A 24,014-nucleotide genomic window follows, 5' to 3' on the forward strand; every position below is an offset into this window, starting at 1 on the left:
GAATTGGAGTGATGCAGTTAACCTTCCCCCATCCCCGCCCCCAGGCAGCCACTATTCCACTCTCCGTCTATAAATACGCTGTTTCCTACATGTCGTTTGAATGGAATCACAGGATGTATGATCTCTTGTCTGGCTTCTTTCATTCAGCGTAGTATTTTTGCAATTAATCCGCAAGGTTACATATGTCAGTAGTTTCTTTCTGTTGCTGAAAGATCCTTCATTGTATGAACTTAGTATGTCATTGGTTTTTAGTAAATCTGCAGTTCGTTTTGGAAACATTTTCGATCCAGGATGGACATAAATTAGGGTCACATTTTAGCCGTTAATACTCTGTTTTTTAGATTAAGATGTTTGATAGCCTAACAAATGTTGTACATATTCCTTGGAAATTTTAAAAGCATGTCTGGTCTGTTTAAATAATTGCCTTTTTTTTTTTGAGTGGCCACACTCACAGCATATGGAATTTCCTGGGCCAGGGGCTGAATCTGAGCCACAACTGCAACCTACACCATGGCTGCAGCAACCCCAGGTCCTTAACCTGCCGCGCCACAGCAGGAACTCCTAAACAGTAGTCCTTTATGTAGCTGTCCTATTATGCCTTTTAAAAAAGTCATTCCAGTGCCTTACCAGTTTTGTTTATTAGACCTCTGATATTAGAGTTCTTGGCTATAACTACTGCTTTGTCAAGTTCTTGTTTTTCAAAATATAATGCTAGGTAGAATGATAGTTCCCCACTTATACCTCCTTTAGGACATACATTGCTGAGAGATGCAGGCCACTGCCGTGGTGAAGACGGCTGCTAGTAAAGGCTACCGCGCTGATGGAGGAAACGCCCAGAAAGGTGAGGGCCACCCCGGCGGCTTTGTTCTGGGTGGAGAAGCCTGTTACACGTCGTGGGTATTAACGCCCCTCGTCTGCAGCTGAGCTCATCAGCTTCTCCTCTGGCTCCCCACCCCCGCTTTTCCTCCTCATCCTCTGCCTTTACTCTGCTTCCTCAAGCCCCTCTTAGCACTAAACAGCCCCTTTCATCTGTAGCACCACGCGGTGCCCCTCAGCATCGCCGTAGAAAGCTCTTTAAACAGGTGAGAGCTGACCGAATCAGTTTCACTGACTGGGACCAACTTTTTAACTTTCTTGTTTTTATTTTTTGGCTGTACCTGCAGCACATGAAAGTTCCTGGGCCAGGGATCGAACCCAAGCTGCTGCAGTGACACCACCAGAACACCAGATCCTTCACCTGCTGTACCACAAGGAAACTCTGTGATCAGCTTTTTAAATAAAATAAACTAGGAAATAGCCAAATATATTGGATATAGTTGGAGTAATTACTGTTTTTAACATTTTTTGCTTCACTTAACCAGACAGATGTGTAGAGTGTGTGCTACATCTTGATATAAAATATGTTTCTGATTGTGTCCTTAGTAAAATAAATGTTTGAAAGCCACTATTCTCTCTCTCCCTCACCTACCATTTTCAGTTGACCACCAAGTCTTGCCAGTTGTGGAACGTTTATGCCAGCCTCTTCTCTTCCAGTCCTACCCACATACTCTCAGTCTGCCTGCCTTCAGTCTCCCGCTTCAAACCTTCTTTCTTGCTGTTGCCGGAGGCGTCTAAACACAATTCCGTTCCCATGAGCACCCTTTTTAAGACGCTTTCAGTGGTTCTTCATGGCGCGAGAAGAAGAACCAAACTCCTCAACACATCATCAAAGGCCGCTTTCTGTTCATAGTTCCTCTCGTTCCCTCAGAGCTATTTCACTGCAGACAAGCTGGCTTACAATTTCCTAAAAATGCCATGTTTTTTCACACAGCTAACTTTGTACATGCTGTTTAATTTATCTGAAATAACTGTTTTGTTTCAAAAACACTTTTTAAATGTGAAGTTTCCTCTGAAGTCTGCTTCTACTTTCTTAGCACTTAGCTGCTCATCAGTACAACCCCGACGGCCCTCTTCAACTATGTTGCATTTATATGTGTTTTTCTGACCTATGATCCTTACATGAAAGCCGCAAGTTACCTGGGTATGACACCTGGGTCTTCTTCCCTTTGTTTCTGCAGGGCCTAAGGCTGGCACTAGGACACTAAGAGGCTGCAGAGAGACTGACTGCCTTCTAAATAGTAGATGCTCTGCTGCTGAAAGAGTTCAGAAAGAATCTTAGCAACCGTCTTAGTCAGCCAGGGCTGTCATAGCTGACTACCATGGAAGTGGCTTAAACAACAAATAATTATTTTTTCACAGTTTAAGAAGCAGAAGATCCAAATCGGGGTGCCAGCATGGTCAGGTCTGGTAAAGGCTCTCTTCCTGGCTTGTGGACAGCCGCCTTCTTGCAGTGTCCACACATACAGGGAGAAAGCCAGCTCGCTGGGGTCTCTTTTCTCATAAGTGCACTTATCCCATTTTGAGGGTCCCACCCTCCTGACCTCATCTAGCCTGAATTACCCCCCAAAGGCCCCATCTCCGCGTGGGAAGTTAGGGCTTCAACACATACGAATCTTGAGGAGGACACGGTTCCGTCTTCAGCATCAGCCATTTAGGGGTACGTGTCATGGCTGAGGTATAGAAAGTGTTCTTGGGTTGGGAAGAGCTCTGGCCAGATCACAGCTAAGGCTTCTTCTGTGTTTAAATTCTGTACTGTTGCTGCCAACATTTCGTTCCTTCTTTTTTAAACAGATGAGCCTGCTCGTCCTCAGAGAGGGTATTTGTTGCTGTCTCCCAGTGGTAGTAAAGAAGCCCAGCTGACACTTCTCGACGACTGGGACCCCTTAGCATTAGGCAAAAGCGCCAGTGACAACGAAATCAGCAGTATTGGCAAAACAGATTTATTGGCGCCGTCTTTAAGTGTGAGTCCGGATACTAACGTCGAGAGGGCTCACTCGAAGTCAAGTGAGTTTGAAGACAGTACTGACTATGCTGTCTTGAACGAAACATACTCAGTACATTATTCAGAGTCAAAACTGCAGAAAAGTCTCATGCCTTTAAATTCAGAATTAGATTCTGAATTGCAAAAAAAGGAGGAGATGTTTTTTGATATTCTGGAACATCAAGGAAATAAGGCTTTTGGTTTGGAAAGAATCTGCAAGAATTCAGATGATGATTATAACGAAACTACTGAAGAGATGCTAAAGCACGATGCAGATGGAGACTCACAACAGGAATATCACAGCGCAGAAGAGCAAGAGTATATAAGTAACCATTTATATTTCGACCAAACAGAGACATTAAACATATCTAATCTGGAAGTTTTGGCATTAAGAAACCCAAGCAATCGAGAAGAAAATCATGTTAAATTGAAAAGTAATTCTGGCATCTCTTTTGATTCGGTTGATACTTATGGACAAGAAGAGTCACCTCATGTCTCCACATTTGGGAATTCCGTTATGTTAAGAGAGTATCAAGCGCCAGAGTGTGGAAAGTGTGAGGAGCAGGAGACAAGTGTCATGTACCACACGGCTTTTGACGGGATTGTCCTAAGGAGTAGTCCTCCTGACCCCCAGGCATCTCCGTCTGAGAGTGGTTTCTTTAACCCTCAGAAAGCATTAAAAACTAGAATTTATCCTGGCAAGATGAAATCTCAAATAGCTGAAAGTAAAGATTTTGGTGGAAATTCAGTTGTTGAGAACAGAATGTTACAGCACCTTGAAAATCCAAGCACGTTACCACAGGACAGAGACTTAGAGACACGACTCGTGAAGACGCAGCCCCGTAAAGATTGTCAGACTTCCTGGACCTCTATTTTTGATGATTCAGCAGATTCTGCCTGTGGGCATTCGCATTATAAAAGCCTACAAAACACCCCTAACCCAGCTCTAGATTCTTCTGTTAGTCTGCCAAGGTCTGCAAGCAGGGGTAACCAGGCAGTAGAGGAAGGTGGCTGTCCAAAGATGGCCAGTGGCAGTGCTGCACACCAGGCGCGCTTTCACCACGCAGACGCACCACGTCCTGAATCAGTGACAGAGGGGGCACGTGGTTCGGTCACAGTTAATCAGACAGTGGATGTCAGCACGGACTTCAGGGCTTGTTTCACAACCAGCAGGGCAACCAGTGCAAGATCTTCTGTAGTATCGACCTCAAGCAACACAGAGGTGACAATGATGAGTAAAAAACGACCTGGTGAATGGCAGAGGGAGAGACAGAGAAGCGTGGCTTGTGATGCAGAGGAGTCGTACAGCCACGGTGATGCAGATCCCCAGACAGCAGTGGCGAAAGGACCTTTGGGAAAATCTCTCTCAGTGGGGAGTTTAAAACCTAATGGAAATTTCCTAAATAAGGTAAAACTAGGATGATTAATGGTAAAAATATATTTGGCTTTATAAAGAGGTACTGCATGCTGTGTAAAATTTTTTTTTCTTTTTTTCTAGGACCGCACTTGCAGCATATGGAAGTTCCCAGGCTAGGGGTCGAATCGGAGCTGGTAGCCGCCGGCCGACACCACAGCCACAGCAACGCCAGATCAGAGCCGCATCTTCAACCCACACCACAGCTCACAGCAACCCACTGAGCGAGGCCAGGGATTAAACCCGCAACCTCCTGGTTCCTAGTCGGATGCGGTTCCGCTGCGCCATGGCAGGAACTCCTTCTCTGTAAGTGTTTTGGTTTATTATATCAAGGCTTGCTGCGGCTTTTGTGGAGGATGCTGGATGAAGGGAAGAGGTGAACAGATTGCTACCACTTCTGTTCTCTGGGGCAGCTGTTGCCACAAAGTCAACCGAAAGTTGGATTTTACATCCTGCCAGTTTGAAACTCTAGATGCAGTATGTATTGTTTGTCGTATATGTCTAATCTGATTTTAAATCATGTTTTCAGGATTCCTTGGAAGTAAGGAAAGCATTTGATATCACAGACTTAAGCAAACCTTCTGAAAGGTAAGTCAGATGTATAGGCTTGCAAATACGTATGAGGAAATAAGATAGTTTTTTGCCTTTTGTGTAGGGTATTTAACCATAGAGAATAATAGCTAAGAGGGAATTTAAGAGATCATCTGCTTTAGCAATTTGCCTTCAGACAAATATGTATTAGGACAATATAGAGGGTTAAAGCTTTTCACTTACTCTGGTTTCGCTCTGAATAATTCCTTCAGAAAAACTCAAGGCATCTTTATTGATTCAAGCCAAACCCATACTGATTTGATTACTTCATTTTCTGTCATTTGGTCCTCTGTAGAACAAAACAAAATAGCAGCTTCGGGAGTTCCCGTCGTGGCGCAGTGGTTAACAATCCGACTAGGGACCATGAGGTTGCGGGTTCGGTCCCTGCCCTTGCTCAGTGGGTTAACGTTCCGGTGTTGCCGTGAGCTGTGGTGTAGGTTGCAGACGCGGCTCGGATCCCGCGTTGCTGTGGCTCTGGCGTAGGCCGGTGGCTACAGCTCCGATTCAACCCCTAGCCTGGGAATCTCCATATGCCGTGGGAGCGGCCCAAAGAAATAGCAACAACAACAACAACAACAACAACAAAAGACAAAATAAATAAATAAATAAATAAATAAAGATGCTGAAACTGATAAAAAAAAATAGCAGCTTCGGAAAACATCATACACATGAAGAACTAAACAGCTACTTTCACTGGGATAGTTTAATCTTGATTTTAATTTGTTGTATGATTTACTTTGCATCCGCGGAGAGCTAGGAGAAGAGAAAGGGAGAAGTCTCCAAGAAGCCAAATTCATTTTCATGTTCTGAGGGAGTTCCCGTCGTGGTGCAGCTGAAACAAATCGACTAGGAACCATGGGGTTTCAGGTTCGATCCCTGGCCTCGATCATTGGGTTAAGGATCTGGCATTGCCGCGAGCTGTGGTGTAGGTCGCAGATGTGGCTCAGATCCTGTGTTGCTTGACGGTGGTGTAGGCCAGCAGCTGTAGCTCCGATTAGACCCCTAGCCTGGGAACCTTTTGCAGCCCTAAAAAGAAAAAAAAAAAAAATTCATGCTCTGAGGTCATTTGCTTTTTCCTCCATTCATCATTTATTCTTCTAAGGAATTTAATCTGGTATCCAGTTCTATAAAATTAAATTTAAAAGTTGGTTTCCAGAGGCAGAAGTATTGAGAACAGTTAGAAGTGGCAGCTAGTAGCAAGGGAAAAATTTTTAACCAAGAACTATTAACATTCAAAAACGTAATGAGTTTGGAGATTTTTGATATAATAACAGCAAAATATTTGCTTGTAATATGTGAGCATTATTATTATTAAGAAAAATGTAGGGAGTTCCCGTCATGGCGCAGTGGTAACGAATCCGACTAGGAACCATGAGGTTGCGGGTTCGGTCCCTGCCCTTGCGCAATGGGTTAACGATCCAGCGTTGTCGTGAGCTGTGGTGTAGGTTGCAGACGCGGCTCGGATCCCGCATTGCTGTGGCTCTGGTGTAGGCTGGTGCCTGCAGCTCCGATTTGACCCCTAGCCTGAGAACCTCCATATGCCGCAGAAGCTGCCCAAAGAAATAGCAAAAAAGACAAAAAAAAAAAAAAAAATGTAGGAGTTCCCATCGTGGCTCAGCGGTAACGAACCTGACTAGGATCCATGAAGATCCGGGTTCAATCCCTAGCTTGCTCAGTAGGTTAAGGATCTGGTGTTGCCGTGAGCTGTTGTGTAGGTCAAAGACGTGGCTCAGATCCTACATGGCTGTGGCTGTCGTGTAGGCCAGCAGCTGCAGCTCTGATTTGACCCCTAACCTGGGAACTTCCATAAGCCGCAGGTGTGGCTGTGAAAAGACAAAAAGAAAGAAGAAACATGTAGAAAAAAGTAAATTGTGTCTATTTTAAATAGATAGCATTTAGAAATACTATCCTCCAGAATGTTTATAACTTGTAAAAACGTTGGCCAGTGCTTGATTTAGGTTGAAAATATATTGATTCTGGACAAATAAGTTAGTACTTTACTTTAGAATCCTTTTCTTAGTAAAATAAAGTATGAATTTGAGAATTGTTTACTCTCTTCTGAAAAGAATATATTTAGCTTTGTCTCTTGACATCCTTGTTTTCTGCAGCTATAATGTGTTCCTACAGCCTGTCCATCTTTAGTGAAAAATTGTTTTAAACTTGAAAGAGAAATGTAAGACATTTAAAATCTGTTTCTGAAGGCATGTCATTAACATCCAAAAATATTTGGAATCTTACCTAATCCCATTTTTTTATTTCAAAGGGAACCTCAACTTACTACAGAGGCGGAGAAGACTTTGCCGTCAAAGTGCTGTGAGCAGATAATGCAGAGAGCCGTCCAAGCGGAGTCGCACCTTTTAAATGTTCACTATCAGATGTGTCATCAGCATTGCAGTGACATTTACAAACTCCTCATGGATAATAGGGAAGTATTAGATAGGTGATTGTTCGGGTTTGTTTGCTTGTTATCTGCTTTTTTATTGAGATAGAGTTGATTTACAATATTATATGTTTCAGGTGTATGTCATAGTAATTCACAGTTTTTGAAGGTTAGACTCCATTTATAGTTATAGGTAATGGTTCATTTTAAATCTGTATCTTCCTAAAAATTTATCACTAATTTTACATTTATTCTAGAAAATTTCTTTAGTTTTCCCTTTTGAAGGGAGAAATGAAGGCTAGATTACATCTGGGTTAACTGGCCTGGGGGTAATGGGCTTTAAAAAGTGGAACACTCTAGTTTCATGGAGAGACAGCAGCACGTGTTGAGACGATGGATCCGGTGACCTACAGATGGTGTTTTCTTCAGAAGTCCGAGTGTGGGTGAAGTCCGCTGGAGGGTTTTTCACGCCATTCGACCACATTCTCTCTGTCCCGTGTGTGTGCTGAGGGTTGCTGGTTCTGCCCCGAGAGAAACTCGTCTGCTGTCATTCATCTTCTTTTACTAAACATTTACAAGAAGAAGTTTTAGGGATCTCGTCGAGTTAGAATAAAGTGTGTAATTCGATACTCGTTTTAAATGGATGGCTTAGGCTTAAGTAATTTCGTTTTGTAACCTTAACTTTCAAACAGGAGTTTATCGAGTAATTCTACTAAGAAGGAATTAGGATCAGCACTGCTGTCAGTTTTGGGAGACTTGAAAGTTAGGTATGTGAATTTGAAAGAAAAGATCAACAAGGGTGTACCTCTGGAAGAGCTGCCGCCACTGTCACTGGAGTCAAAATTACTGTCGGCCTTCTCCACCTTTGCTTCCAGGGTGCGTATGTATGGCTTAGGAATAAAATTTTTACTTCATTTAGATGGAAAACGTTTTCAGCTAAAAGCTTTTTCTTCCCTTCTCTCTTTTTCTAGTTAATGAAAAAAGAATCACATGTGTAAGTTATGTTTTCACCTAATTTAGAATTCACTAATTCTTAAAAATCGCCAAATTCAGTTACCTTTGTGTTCTGTCTTGGTCCTTACTCAGAACATTGACAGATTATTTAATGAAATGTTTATCTGTTTAGCTTTTCAGGAGAAGATTCTGAACGAGATCATCAAAGTACACATGATGTTGATGTTTCTTTGAGTCTAAAAACAGCACACTCTCAAGTGAGGATTTTTTTACTTGCTTCATCATGTGTAAATCTTTAATTTTATGGCTTACACAAAGTAAACTATAACTTTTAGGCGTTCTCACATCCTTTTCACTCAGTTGGCTCGTTTTGTGCACTGCCATTTGAGGGATGTAACTGATTAGAAGGGGCGTGCTGTTCTGGTCAAACAGATGTCAATAGTGTGTGTTGGATAAGGTGACCGTATAATTTATCATCAAATCAGGAGACCTGTGGGGATGAAAGGCAGTGACGTTCATAATTCACCATGACAACTGGTATAAACCTTGACTGACTCTGGAGTTCCCGTTGTGGCGCAGTGGTGAACGAATCCGACTAGGAACCATGAGGTTGCGGGTTCGATCCTTGGCCTTGCTCAGTGGGTTAAGGATCCAGTGCAGCTTGGATCCCGCGTTGCTGTGGCTCTGGCTAGGCCAGCAGCTATAGCTCCGATTCGACCCCTAGCCTGAGAATCTCCATATGCCACGAGAGCTGCCCTAGAAAAGGCAAAAAGTCAAAAACAAAAAAACCTTGACTGACTTGGCAAATCATGATTATGGCCTCCATCGTGTTAACCCAGTGTGGTTAAAATTAATGTTATGCCTTTATCTCATGAGGTAGTGTAAAATAATGCCCCATTCATTTCAGTCAGGGCAAAGTTTTCATTCCTCCTTTATTGAAATGATGAAAATAGTTTTAAATGCCTTTCATAGGTTTTCGTAATCTCTCTTATTTCCCTAAAGCTATGTTTGTCATATGGCATCTGTGTAACAGCACTCTGCAGACTGTGAAGTGATAGAGAAACATGGGTTATGTTCTCTCACCAGTGAGACGCTGGAGTAGGAAAACCAGCGTTTGTTTCTACTTTCTGACTTTGGTCTTTGAGGTTATATTATTATTTGGTAGTCTTAATAAGATGCATCCCGGAGTTCCCATTGTGGCGCAGTGGTTAACGAATCCGACTAGGAACCATGAGGTTGTGGGTTCGATCCCTGCCCTTGCTCAGTGGGTTAACGATCCGGCGTTGCCATGAGCTGTGGTGTAGGTTGCAGATGCGGCTCGGATCCGCGTTGCTGTGGCTGTGGTGCAGGCTGGTGGCTACAGCTCCGATTGGACCCCTAGCCTGGGAACCTCCATATGCCGAGGGAGCGGCCCAAGAAATAGCAAAAAAAAAAAAAAAGAAAAAGACAAAAAAAAATAATAATAATAAGATGCATCCCAAAGACAAAAGTGAAATAAATACTTGATTGGTTTATATTCCTTTCTATTAAGATAAATGATTAAAAGTAAATTACTTTAGAGCTCCTGTTGTGGCACAGCAGTAAAGAACCCAACTAGTATCCATGAGGACGCAGGTTCAATCCCTGCCCCCACTGAATGGGTTAAGGCTCCAGTGTTGCCATGAGCTGTGATGTAGGTCACAGATGTGGCTCAGATCTGGTGTTGCTGTAGCTGTGGCATAGGCTGCAGCTGTCATTCAGCCCCTAGCCTGGGAACTTCCATATGCTGTGGGTGTAGCACTTTAAAAAAAAAAAAGGGGGAAGAAAAAAAAGTGCTTTAGCAACTTATTCTGTTGTCCTGCCCTTTAAAAAAAATGGACATCTCAGTTATCCACAAAGAATTAGCAGGTTTAAAATCAGATCTTTATGTTTTCAGATTTCTTAGTTTGCTTAAACAACTTATCCATTTAATGATATAATGTTCTGGGGGGTTATTGTTTTCATTATTGTAAAGGTAGCAGTGTGTAACCTGATTATTTGGGCAGAACAATAAATATTTTTTGAAGTGCAGGATGTAGTCTAACATTTTTATAACCTTCATTTTGGTTCTAAAACAGTATCTACTTTAAATTAAGGTTAGATTTTAATCCTGTCTCATTGAGTTAACAAGTTATGCCTGAAAACCAATGTAGTATAGGGTAGTGTTTCTAAATTTCAACTACTTATGTACCTGAATTTTTTGTAGCCATTTCATAGTCACAATTTTTCATAGCCATAATTACATGTAGTGTTATTTTCTTTGTATTTTTTAAATGATTCTCCTTTTAAAAAAATCTTGTGTAAGGAGTAACTTATTGTTGCATGTGAGAAAGAAATATTCCCCAAAAATAAAAGACCTACATAAAAACACATTCCATTAAATTTATAGTTATTACATGTTAATGTGAAAAACACTTCTATGTGTACCCCCAAAATCACCCCGAGTACTTGCAATGTGGGTATGACCCCCTGGGCCAGAGAACGGCCGTGTTAGCAGATCGTCCCCGCGGCCAGCTGCAGGCCCTCATCCTCACTGTGGGCGGACACCAGCAGCGGCTCGCTCGGATTCACTTTGCTCATCTGCAGGCTTGGGCTGATAACGATTTTGCCTCCGGGGTTTGGAGGGTAGGGAGAGTGCAGCCCCCGTAGTCCCTGGTTATTAGCGGTTATTAGCGTTGCCTTTGTTGTCTGAATCCTCAGGCGTCCGTGTCGTCTGAGGGCGGTTGTCCTGAACAAGACGCGGCACCCACGGAGGCCGTGCTGCACCGTGCTGATTCCGATGCAGGCCTCAGTCGGCTGAGACTTGATGGTGAAGGTGAGGCCTCACCAGAAAACAGATAAGGTTTAACGTAGCTCTCGTGCCGTGGCTTTTAATTCGCTGGATGGCATCATCCCGATGGCGAATGTTGGTGTGACAGCGACTTGGTACCGTGCAGCTTACTTCACATACCCAGTGATGCCAGGCGGTAACACCAACTTTGTCCTTCGGGTTCATGTTTCCGGTTTGAAAATTCTTTCTTCTGTCCTGTTTGTATCTCTGTCAATTGGGGAGGGGGGGTGTTTGTTTTGTTTTGTCCTCAATGAAAAGAGATTTTGATCACTCCAAAAAGATCATTAATTCAGTTTTAATGAAATAAAGAGCCACAGCACTGCTTAAACTTTTAAAAAATGTTTACTGTTATTCTGTCTACAAAGAGAATGTATTCTTCAATAACGAATCACTTAAAGAGATGAAGGCTTTTAATAAGATAGGAATCAGTGTTTATGAATGTAAAACTGGGAAGCAGATCACTCAGATAACTTCTCAGGGCTAAACATTACATACATAATTTATTGCTAAATGTGAGCAATTTCTCAGACAGCAGAAATTACAGAGAAATAAGTGAAGACTGGTTTGATGCGAAAGAGAACCTGACCGGAGCTGACTTCACAGGAGAGCAGGAACGTCAGATAGAACAAGACAGCGGGGACCCGGCGTCTACACAAGGTTGGTTCTTAACACCCAGTAACTCGCCTTCTTCTCTGGTATTTGGGGGGATTGCACTGCTTTAAGATTTATTTCTGTCTGTGTCTTGGCTTTATAAATGTGAAAAATGAGGAAATTAGCCGTTTAGATGTCAGTTTCTTTAAAAGAGTAAATCAGTTTAAATGTCCATTTCTCTTTCAGAAAATTAGCTGCTTGTAGCTTAAATCCATTCTGCCACTCTCTCTCCCGGCCCTGATCCAGCGTCAGGACTCCCTCGGGTGTTCCTCTCTGTCTAGGGGTGGGGTGCATGGTGCACAGAGAGAGCTGCTCGGTTTCCATCAGGCACCCAGGATTACCTGTCTAATTTGCATGAGGGCTGAAAACTGCTCTCTCTCCCTTTCATTAGTCTGTTTCAGAAATGTTTGCATCTTTAGCGAGTACTTAATTGCCTGCAATAGTTGGAATTTCCTCTAGTATCTGTGGGTTTTGCCTTTCTGACATGGCTAGTGATATGCTGTCTTCCCCTAGGTTTTCTATATATTTCTATGGAATTTTCTTTTATTTGACATAATAGCAATAGTTTTATTGTTTTTTTTTCCTGTTTAAGATGTTTAAACAAAATATAAAAGTAGAAGAAAATTAAAATTACCTGAAGCATCTCCTACTGTGGTAACCAGTAGTTATACTATCATTCTTTCACGTGTTTCTTTATGCATGTATTTAATACGCATGGTACAGTTTAAAATAAATGGCATTATATCACCTTTCCTTGCATTATTTTTCTCCATATCACTTATCAGATACTGTGTATTTTGCTTACTCGCTTTATTGACTGTTTTCTCCCACTCAGAATATCAGCTCAGTGAATTTAGAGATTTTTTTTATGCCTTGTTCACGGCCCGTCCCCGGCGCCAGGTACAGCTCTCAGCCACGAGGTATTTGGTAGCTGTGTTGAGCTGGTGGAAGGTGCTGAGGTGATGGGAGGATGTTTATCTCCTGCCGCTTAGTCGGGGTCTTTTTCTTCTCTGTTGTGGTTCCTGCGCCTTCCTCACCTCAATGTAGACATACACATTTTCAAGATAACTAGTTTCATCGTTTCCTCTGTACAGTGTGTCGCAAACCAAGGAGATTAGCAAGTTAAATACAGTAGCTTAATGAAGGCCCTAGAGGCGAAGGGTGCTGCCTAAGTTCAGCCGCACCGCTCGCTGGGTTTGTGAGCCGACTCGGCAGGACCTCAGTGCCCACCTCTGGGAAGTAGGAGTGGCTGCAGCGGCTGCTTCACAGGCGCTGGGCGGCACAGGAGGCGACCCAGGTGAAGAGTCAGCGTGTTGCCCGAGTGGGGGGCGCACTCAGCTCGTGTTAGGCTGCCGTTATTGTTATTATTAAATGAAAAGGAAAACTTACAAATACCCTGCTCTGTAAAAATTATAAAGCATAGATAAAAGCTACTCCTAAGAACTTACTCATCAAATGTGCGCCGCCTCTGTGCCAGGTGTAGGTTTTGGTAACTTGAAAGAATCTCAATTCACTAAATCCTTTTTGATTTCGTACCAGGTTTGCCTCAGAAAAAGAGACTCTGAAGATGTAGTCTGAGAATTCCGAAATTTTAATCAAATGAGAGAAAATACAAACCTAACATTTGTGGTTTCTAAAATAGTGCCAACTAAATCAAGATACTTACCGCCCACTGTTTTCTTATATGCCATCACCATTATTACCACAAGCGCTGTGCCTGCTGTTGTTTTTGTCTAATTCAAAGGTCTTTTGGTGTGATGTTTCCCAGCAAAGAAATTGATGTAAAGAGAACCCTCACCAGCATCAGCATAGCAGAGCGGGGATCCCGTGTGCTTCCAGCACCTTCCCAGCACCAGGGGCAAATGGAAGACACTTTTGTTGAGTGATGATGTAACTGATTACTCTGTGTGCTGTTACTGATCAGTTTTTGAGCCAGAGATTAAATATCAACCGGCCCAACCTCTTTGTTAAGTCTTTGGTGAGATGAAAAGCCCAGAAATCTTGAAACCACATCCAGGCTCTTGTGCAGGTGTTTGCTAATGACGTTATAGTAATCCGCATCATATAAACACTGAAACCTGTGACAGTTTTCACTTTTTCTCTGTAAACCGTTGACGCACTAGTGATCATCCTCTGTTGTGTGTTCTGTTTATCTCCAAGCAGAGAGGAAGAGTGTTGCAGCCTTACCAAGAGACGAAGGCTACTTGGTACATGTTGGTGGTCTCTGCCCCTCCTTGTCTGAGGTATGCCAGGATTTATGTTTTTGAGCTTTATCTTCAACTCTCTTCATTGTTCATATTTTGATTATTTGTTGGTTTTCTACCTTTCACAAACCTTTATTTTCTTTTAGGCTGACCTAAGGTCTCATTTCCAGAAATACGAAATTTCTGACATTTCAATTTACGATTCTTCTCCTAATTACAGGTATGTTTCCCAGATTCAATAATTGTACATTCACCAGTGTCTGCAGTGTGCCATAGCTTCTAAGCAGGTCTGCTGTGTATTAATATCAATCACGGTGGTGATTAAGCCAGGAGCCATTCCCAGAAGGGTTTCCCAGCCTAGTAGAGAGATGCACATTGACAGATAGGCAGATAGATGCAATAATTAATTGGTGCTGTTCTTTTTTTTTTTTTAGGGCTGCACCCATGGCATATGGAGGTTCCCAGGCTAGGGGTGGAATCACAGCTGTAGCTGCTGGCCTACACCACAGCCGAAGCAACACCAGATCCGAACCACGTCTGCGACCTACACCACAGCCAGATCCTTAACCCACTGATCGAGGCCACGAATCGAACCTGGGTCCTCATGGATACTAGTCAGATTCATTTCCACTGAGCCACGACGGGAATGCCTATTGGTGCTGTTCTTAATCAGATCTTTCTTTCATTATGCTTTTTAACTTGCTATTGATGAGATGTAAGTGAGTTACTGGTTTTTCTGCAGTTATCTTGTTTCGTACTAGTTCACGGGAGACAGTAGAGTCATTCATTAAGGGAATGAGCTCTACAGCTAGATGGCTTGGGTTCACCTCTCAGCTCTGTCAGTAACTCGATGAATGAATTTGACAAGTTACTTAACCTTTCTGTATCTCAGGCTCTTCCTCTATGGAGTGAGGAAAGTAATAGTACCTACATAGTATTGCTGTGAAACTATTACGAGTTAAACAAGTAAACCCATAGGAATGAAAACTGGCATGTAGCAGGTACTCAGAAAAGTACATATAATTTTGTTATTTGTTATTTTAATTACTTTTTAGGTGATGCTTCTTTTCTGGGTAGATTGCCATATCGTCTACATGTAGTCATTTATAATATGTATGTTGCTGCCTTCTGTTTTGTGACATTATCAGAAATTCACAAATGTCAAATAATGTGATAGCTAAATGGAAATGCCTTTACTGTTTCATCACAAAATATGGTAGCTTGTTATACCAGATGTGAAAATATTTATTAATTAAGTATCCAGAGTTCCTGGTGTGGCTCAGCGGGTTAAGAATCCATGAGGATGTGGGTTCGATCCCTGGCCTTGCTCAGTGGGTTAAGAATTCAGCATTGCCATGAGCCATGGTATAGATCACAGATGTGGCTCGGATCTGGCATTGCTGTGGCTGTGGTGAAGGCCAGCAGCTGCAGCTCCAGCTCCACCCCTAGCCTGGGAACGTCCATATGCCACAGATGTGGCCATAGAAAGCAAAAAAATAAAAAAAGGGATCTTATTTGTAGTTAGGGTTGAAATTTATTTAAAATGAGTGTTGAATTTTGTGTTAAATAGATTCACTTAAGATCCTTTGCCTTTTTTGACCTATTGATGTGTTAATATATTCCATTATATTAAAGTAGTGTTGTAACCCTAGAATTACTCCATGTGAAAAATTCTTTTAGTGTCTGTAGAATCCTCTGAAAAAAATAAACTTTGTTACTTTGAATATTACTTTGAAGTATAAGGACATTCTCTTATATATTCTGCTAAATGTTTTTAAATGTTTCTTTTTACATTTAAACTTCCAGTGTATCTGGAGGTTATGTGAGTGGGTAGGGGTTAATTTTAATTTTTTTGGTGTGGATAACCGGTTGTCCCAAGAACACTGATCTGTGCAACTCTGTCATATATCAGCTTTGCAAATATTTTCCTTTTTTTTTTTTTCTTTATAGGGCCGAACCTGTGGCATATGAAAACTCCCAGGCTAGGGATCGAATTAGAGTTGCAGTTGCCAGCCTACACCACAGCTGCAGCACAAAGGCATCTGAGCCACATCTGCGACCCACACCACAGCTCGCAGCAACGCTGGAACCCCAGCCCACTGAGCAAGGCCAGGAATCAAACCCATGTCCTCATAGGTATTAGTTGGGTTCATAACTCACTGAGCCACAACAGAAACTCCCTACGTTAAATTTTTTTTTTTTTTTTTTTTTTTTTTTTTTTTTTTTTTGTCTTTCTGCTATTTCTTTGGGCTGCTCCCGCGGCATATGGAGGTTCCCAGGCTAGGGGTCGAATTGGAACTGTAGCTGCCAGCCTACGCCAGAGCCACAGCAACGCAGGATCCGAGCCGAGTCTGCAACCTATACCACAGCTCACGGCAACGCCGGATCGTTAACCCACTGAGCAAGGGCAGGGACCGAACCCACAACCTCATGGTTCCTAGTCGGATTCGTTAACCACTGCGCCACGACGGGAACTCCCCTACATTAAATTTTAATGTAAAAATTAATAGGTGATAATTCAGAAGAAATGCTGTCTTTTATTTCCCATCTTTAATTTTTTTATTTAATCATAAATACTCCTCTAATCCCAAGGTAAGTATAGTAACTTATTTTTAAAAGCAGTTATTCTTGTGAAAGATGTATGCTAGCCAGTAGTTACACAATAAAATTTGAAGCAATTTAAAGTCATTAACAAAAAATCTTATGATTTTCTGCTTTTATATTTTAGATATGCATCTCTTGCTTTAAAAAAAAATGATGATGCAAAGATGGCTGTGAAAGAAATGAATGATATAGAAATAAATGGAAAATCAGTGAATGTTTGGCTTGTCAAAACTCCTGCGGAATGCACAGCACCACTTTCCTCCAAAAATGGAAATAAAGTTAGTTTCAATAATCTGGAGAAAAGCATCAGCAAAGAAATCAACTCAGCCTCCTCTCTTTCCAGACTGCCCAGAACTAGGCCAAGGCATCTGGGATCTGAGCAAGACAGTGAGTTTTTCCCTTTTGACCAAAAGGTGAGTTTTCTTGACAGAACCCTTAAATGGTCTTTTGTATGTACCACATTGCAATAAGTAGCTTTGTAGGATGAGTAACTCTAAGGTAGCAGTCCTAAAGTCAGGTAAGAAGGTTAATTTGAATGGTTTCTGACACTGGCTCCACCCTAACCTGCTTTCATACAGCTCCAGTTCCTCCCGGAGGAAGTACAGATCTTTGCAGACCTAGCTTCAGACACTCATTTCTCACAGGCGCTCTGCCAGTGCTTTGCTGTCTTTCTGTGTCTTTATTCTTGGACAGTATTACTCTGTAAGTAATTAATTACACTGTCATCATTCTTTTTTCCACAGCTAACTTTGTCTCATAATTATTGAAACCATTAAATATAGTCTTTACTGAGGAAGGTGATCGAGTCGACTTGCTCACTCTTCTCTCTCCACTGCTCAGCAGAACGCCCGGCATCTCTAGGCATTCCGCTGATTTTCTTAACATTTATGCACAGGGAAGTTCATTCTTCTTGTTGCCTTAGAGTTCAGACACAGGCACGTAGGCGTGCGGCCACCGCCACCACCAAGGTATAGAGCAGTGTCGTCATGCCAGAACTCTCATGTGCTCTGCTGTTTTGTTTTTATAAGTTTACCTTTTCCAGAATATCCTGTGAATAAGAATATCATCTAGCCTCATCAGGCTGGCTTCTTTCAATTTAGTGTATTTTCTTACTGAGTTCTGAGAGTTTGTTATATTCTGAATATAAATCATTTATCAGATAGATGTGTGATTTGCAAATACTTTTTCCCAGCCTGTACTCTGTCTTTTCGTTCTTTTAATAGTGTCATTCTCAGAACAGGAGTTAGGAATTTTGATGAGTTGCAGTTGTGATTTTAATGTCGTATCTAAGAAATCTTTGCATAATAAATGGTCACAAAGATTTTGAATTATTTTTTATATAATGTGTGAGATGAATTGAGGTGGTTTGGGTTTGTGTTTTTGTTTTGTTTGTGGAATTGTTCAGCATCATTGTTGAAAAGACTATCCTGGAGCTCCTGTTGTGGCTCATTGGGTTAAGAACCTGACTAATATCCATGAGGATGCAAGGTTGATCTCTGGCCTCAGTGGCTTAAGGATCCAGCATTGCTACAAGGCTGCAGCATAGGCTGCGAATGCGGCTCAGATCTGGCGTATCTGTGGCATCAGCTGTGGCTTCGGTTTGACCCCTAACCTGGGAACTTCCATATGCTGCAGGTGTGGCCCTAAAAAGACCAAAAAAAAAAAAAAAAAAAAGAAGAAAAAGAAGAAGAAAAGAAAAGACTCTCCTATCTCTACTGAATTCACCGTTGTCAGAAATCACTTGATCATGTTTGTGTGGCTCTGTTTCTAGACTGTCTTTTCTGTCAGTCTCTTTGTCAGAGTTTCGGCCAGTGCTACACGATCTTGATGAGTATAGATTTACAGAAGTCTTAAAATCAGGTAGAATTAGTTCTCCAACTTTATTCTTTTTTACAGTTGTTTTGGCTATTCTATTCTCTTTGTCTTTCTGTATAGATTTCATAATTCTGCCTGTCAATATCTATTTTAAAACCTAGCTTGGAATGAGAACTCCAAACTGTACATATTTAAAGTACACAGATCATTGAGTTTTGACAAATTTATATATCCCATGTCAACTCCATCATTCCAAAAAGTTCCCCAGACCCTTTCTCAAATCCATCTCCCGCCTGTCCAACTCCAGGCCAGCCCTGACCTGCTTTCTGTCATTGCATGTTAATTTTGTCTTTCCTAGAGTTTTAGAAGTATGGAATCCCAGTTTATATTCTTCTATAATATGTTTGAGATTCATTTATGTCTGTGTATATCAGTAATGATTGTTTTTATTGCTGAGTAGTATTCCATTGTGTGGCTGTATGATATTTATCTGTTCACTTTTTTTTTTTTTTTTCCTATTTCTTTGGGCGGCTCCCGCAGCATATGGAGGCTCCAGCCCACGCCAGAGCCACAGCAACTCGGGATCCGAGCCGCGTCTGCAACCTACACCACAGCTCACGGCAACGCTGGATCGTTAACCCACTGAGCAAGGGCAAGGATCGAACCCGCAACCTCATGGTTCCTAGTCGGATTCCTTAACCACTGCGCCACGACGGGAACTCCTGTTCACTTATTTTTGGAAGTTAGGGTTGCTTCCACTGTTGGCCTTTTAAGGATAAAGCTGCTATGAACACTGCTGGGAAAAAAAAAAAAAAAGATTAGCAATTCTGGATCAGCACCTTCTCAGTTGGAGTAGAGTCTGTGAGGTTGCCCTCATAGAACATTTTAATTAACCCACACAAGGTGGTCATCCTACTGAAAGTGAGTAAGAATATCTGCTACTCTATGTTAAAATATTTTTTTTTGCCAAACCGATAGTGAAAACTGTTATCTCATTGTTTCTGCTATTGCAGGGTATTTGCAACTTTCTGTTTCTATTTTCAATCACTGTAGCATTGACAAACTTTATATTTGTATATTTTTACACAGTTGGTATTATTCATATCCTATTTATATACTTTTGTGTGTTTTTCTGCTGGAATCTTATTGGAATCCAAAAAAATAGAAACCTGTACTTCGATTTTTACGGGAATTATTTTGACTCTACTGATCAGAGAAAAATCTTTTTTTTTTTTTTTTTTTTTTTGCCTTTTTAGGGCCACAGCCTTGGCATATGGAGGTTCCTAGGCGAGGGGTCGAATCAGAACTGCAGCTGCCAGCCTACACCGCAGCCACAGCAACAGAGGATCTGAGCCACATCTGCAGCCTACACGGCGGCAGCTCACAGCAACGCCAGATCCTTATAACCCACTGAGCAAGCCCAGGGATTGAACCTGTGTCCTCGTGGTTCCTAGTCAGATTCATTTCTGCTGAGCCACAGCAGCAACTCCAGAAAATTCCTTTTTAATAAATGGAGGAAAGAATACATATTTGTTGAATAAGTGAATCTAGTTTTTTACTTAATAAGACAAAGGGCTCTCTCCTCCCTATGTCCTTTTCCCCGTCCTTTCCTAATTCCTGGAGTGGTCCCACTTCTTTTCGTACCGTTCGTGGCTTCTTGTCTGTTCAGATCTGTCTTTACTTGCAGGCAGGTCCAGTTCTTCCTCCGACAACATGTTGCACTTTGCCTTCTTTTAAAGTTACCATAGTTGTTTTACTGCCAGACTTCCCAAACAGATAGTTTATACGCAGCATCTGGGTTTCTTTGATTGTTTCTCTTCTTCCCCTAATAGTCTAACCTCAGTATCTCGCCTTTTACTTAAGCTGCGCTTTCTGTAGTCACCAGGGACCTTTATCTTGTTCTTTCTCCCCACCTGCCTGCCTTTTGACCGCGGAGTCTGCTTGATGCTGATTGTTCCCTTCTTTCAACTCTTTCCTTTCGTCTCAGTGACATTTCATGTTTAGGATAGGTTTGTGTGTGTTGGTTTTGGTTTTGGTTTTGGTGCATAACCTCAGTCCGCAATAGGAAGGAAGGAAGCAAAGTATGGTTTGGGCTACGTGGGGCCTCCCTCGGGCAGCACACATGGTTTCTTGCCTCTGCGTCCCTGTACGCTCCATTCTGCTGCTCTCTGCACACTGGCTTTCTTTTTTTCAGAGCCGCACCCACAGCATATGGAGGTTCCCAGGCTAGGGGTCCAACTGGAGCTACAGCTGCCGGCCTCCACCACAGCCACAGCCACAGCCACACAGGATCCGAGCTGTGTCTGCGAACTACGCCACAGCTCATGGCAGATGCGGCTCGGATCCTGCGTGGCTGTGGCTCTGGCGTAGGCCGGCAGCTACAGCTCCAATTAGACCCCCAGCCTGGGAACCTCCATATGCCGAGGGTGCGGCCCCAGAAAAGATGAAACAAGAACAAGAAAAAAGAAAACATTGTCTGCAGTGAGCAGGGTGGTGATGATTAATAGCCACAGATGCATAACCTGGCTTTGCTCCTACTCACCGTGTGACTGGCCAGTCACCTTCCCTCTGTGTCTCAGCTGCCTTGGTTTAAAACGGGGGCCTTCCCCTGGGGCGCCGCAGGGTTGGCAGTGTCTCTGCAGTGCTGGGGCGGAGGTTCAGGCCCCAGCCCGGCACAGTGGGTTAGCGATCAGGCATTACCACAGCTGCAGCTCAGCTCTGACCCTGGCCCAGGAACTCCATGTGCTGCGGGGCAGCCGACACATTAGTTAATTAAATGGGAGGAGTTCCTAACTCACCAGTGTTATGAGCCTTAAATAGTTTCATACAGAAAATTTCTTAAAACAGTGCCTGACCTGGAGAATGTACTCAGTAAATAGTAGCTATCGTTATGTATTAGTAATTTGACTCTTTCTTGGAAAACTTATCCTCTCTATGGTTTCAACTATTGCTTAAGCTATTGTATCCCAAAATTATTTATTTATTCAACAAACAGCACACCGGCTGTGTGCACCATTGCAGGCACTGGGAAAGCAGCAGACAGAAATCTCTGCTCCTCCAGAGCGTAAAGCTAACGAGGGGATAAGGCAGTAAGTGAATAAAATCGTAATATTCTGATGTGACAGGTCTAATATTTTGAATATCTTGCCTGACTATTTATTTATTTATTTATTTTTTTGGCTGCACCCATGGCATGTGGAAGGGCCAGGGCCAGGGATAAGCAGGGCCACAGCAGTGACAACGCCAGATCCTTAACCCACTGAGCCACTAGAGAACGCCCTGACTTTTCGTCTAGGCTTTAAAGTGTCAGCTCTTCCTTTGTTGAAATTTTGTGGGTTGTGCAGTGACTTTATATAATTTATAGCCTATTGCCTGGTTAATTGTAACTCATTGGTTATTCTAAGTTCGTCTCTTCGGCTGGATCAGAGGCGATACATACGAGATGGAGGCCCCGTTTTATAGCACTGTCCCCACCCCACCCCGCCCTCCCCACATCCTATTCTGGGCATATAGTTCGTGTTCATTACATATTTGGTAAATAAGATATAGAAAATGTGATATAAATATGGTATTTATAATTGCCTTGTAGACCAGCCTTTCTCTCAGGTTGGGTGAGGAAATCAACCCTTCACGCCCTAAGCCTAAAATATCCATTGTGTGTAATGAATTAACCTCTCATTCCTGTGCATCTGGAATAGAACTGGTAATTCCATCAGGGAGAATCGAGAAGATAGTTAACATCATTTTCTGTGTTCTGTGGATTAGGTCAGGAATCCGTCTTAAGAGAGGCTTAAACGTAGCCCTTCTACTTTATTGTGTGTTTGGCATTTTTTAACTATAGGTCCTGAACGCATCTCAAGTAAATCTACTTGGTAGAAAAAAAAAATTCCAAATCGAAGTAAATGTCTTAGGAATTTTGATTTTACTATGTGTCATTTTTAAATTTAGAATAAACCACACACACACACACACACACACACACACAGTTCCCATCGTGGCTCAGCAGAAACGAATCTGACTAGTATCCATGAGGACTCAGGTTTGATCCCTGACCTTGCTTTTAGTGGGTTAAGGATCTGATGTTGCCATGAGCTGTGGTGTAGGTCTCAGATGTGGCTCAGATCTGGTGTTGCTGTGGCTGTGATGTAGGCTGGCAGCTACAGCTCCGATTCAACCCCTAGCCTGGGAACCTCCATATGCCGTGGGTGTGGCCCTAAAGTAAAACAAGGGAAAAAAAGAATAAGCTAGATTGTCTCTATATAATTGTTACTGATTTAAAGAAAACTTTTAAAATGTTTATTTAGGGTGTCAAGAAGAATTGTAAACAGATTGAATCTGCTAAATTATTACCTGATACACCTATTCAATTCCTACCTCCAAATACATTGAACCTGCGTAGCCTTACCAAGATCATGAAGAGACTGACTGAACTATATCCAGAAGTTAGCAGGTAACAACAATTACATCGAAACTCTTAAGATGTGTATATGTAGAAAATAACTTAGCCACAGTTAGGGTACGTTACGTTGGAAAGGACCAAAAGCTCATGCATATTCTCCTTTTGCACAGAGACCGTATTATAGACGCTCTGCAGGAAGTAAGACTAAATCATCGCGGTTTCCTGCACGGCTTATCTATTAGTACTATTGTGGAAATGACTTCTTCTGTTTTGGAAAACTCTGCTTCCAAAAGCAGTAAGAGGTAAGTCAGTCCTACCTTTCGTATTTAAATAGTACTTGAACATTTTAAACCATGAATTCCATTTCTTTTCAAATAAAAATAATATTAAATTTGAAATAATACTATAAGAGCTAAAAACAAACATACTCTATTAGTTAACTGTAATGCAAAACCAATTACACCAAAATTAATTGCCTTAAACAGCTTTTATCACCTCCTAGTTTGCAGGTCAGGATTCAGGATTGGCTTGGCTAGGTGGCTTTAGCTTGGGGACACTCATGATGTTGCAGTCAAGATGTTGGCCTGGGCTCTAGTCACTGGGACGCTTGCCTGAGACTAGAAGACCTGCTTGCAAGGCGGCTCATTCCCACGACTGTTGGCAGGAGGCCCCCCGCTACTCATCACGTGGACTTTGCCATAGGGCTGCTTGAGTGTCCTTTTTATCAGGGCATCTGGCTTCTTCAGCGCAGGAGCTATCAGCAGGTGGGGATGGGGGCAGGGCGCAAGATGGAAGCTGCAGTACCTTTTGTGACCCACCCGCGAGACACTCCGTCATTCTGCCACATCCTGTCAGATGCGACTCCCTGTGCAGTCCACACCCCACCTCTTAAAGAAAGCTGCATCAAAGAGTGTGTGTAGCTACTTTTAAATTCCCACACACACACCTAGAATCCTTTTTTATAAAGTAATGGATGGGGGCTTGTTTCCAGTTGTGGCTATCTAGGTGATTAAAGCTGACTTTCCAGGGAGAACAGCTAGAAAGCTGAGTAAATAGCAAGACATCTGCTAGAGGGCCCTAGAGCGCCATCAGGATACTGCAGACGGCTGGTAAGACATTAGTCTCAGGGAAACACACCCATTGTGTGGGAGCACTTTCCCCTTGTATGTTGGCAGGTGGCGCCCTGGGAGTTATAGGGACCCTGCTGATAGCGTTGAAGCCACACGGGTGGAGCCTTGGTGAACTCTTAGCAGTGGAGCTGGGGTGCCAACAGCCTTTTCTCTAGGAGTAACTT

The 24,014-nt window shown here is 42.5% G+C and overlaps 1 protein-coding gene across 20 annotated transcripts in view; it reads left to right on the top strand.

Annotated features, from left to right (window-relative positions):
• The window catches only part of RBM44 (RNA binding motif protein 44), a 37,192-nt gene that overhangs the window by 7,439 nt on the left and 5,739 nt on the right, over nt 1-24,014 (top strand). For 10 of the 20 annotated variants that reach the window (XM_084998832.1, XM_084998836.1, XM_084998842.1 and 7 more), the window contains exons 2-15: nt 751-841; nt 2,671-4,268; nt 4,804-4,862; nt 7,129-7,294; nt 7,938-8,121; nt 8,217-8,239; nt 8,372-8,456; nt 10,918-11,032; nt 11,576-11,704; nt 13,862-13,941; nt 14,049-14,122; nt 16,631-16,919; nt 22,626-22,771; nt 22,891-23,022. In XM_084998832.1, coding sequence (XP_084854958.1) covers nt 7,227-7,294; nt 7,938-8,121; nt 8,217-8,239; nt 8,372-8,456; nt 10,918-11,032; nt 11,576-11,704; nt 13,862-13,941; nt 14,049-14,122; nt 16,631-16,919; nt 22,626-22,771; nt 22,891-23,022 — 1,325 coding nt within the window. In that variant the 5' untranslated portion in view covers nt 751-841; nt 2,671-4,268; nt 4,804-4,862; nt 7,129-7,226. Of the gene's footprint in view, nt 1-750; nt 842-2,670; nt 4,269-4,803; nt 4,863-7,128; nt 7,390-7,937; nt 8,122-8,216; nt 8,240-8,371; nt 8,457-10,917; nt 11,033-11,575; nt 11,705-13,858; nt 13,942-14,048; nt 14,123-16,630; nt 16,920-22,625; nt 22,772-22,890; nt 23,023-23,222; nt 23,629-24,014 lie in introns of those variants that run through there. The other 10 variants (XM_084998841.1, XM_084998845.1, XM_084998847.1 and 7 more) reach the window with 3 other exon arrangements.

Source organism: Sus scrofa, chromosome 15, assembly GCF_054392235.1.
Source record: "Sus scrofa isolate SSC_HxYL_T2T_F1_AM1 chromosome 15, Sscrofa_HxYL_maternal_Yorkshire_Landrace_v2.0, whole genome shotgun sequence".
Lineage (NCBI taxonomy): Eukaryota > Metazoa > Chordata > Mammalia > Artiodactyla > Suidae > Sus > Sus scrofa.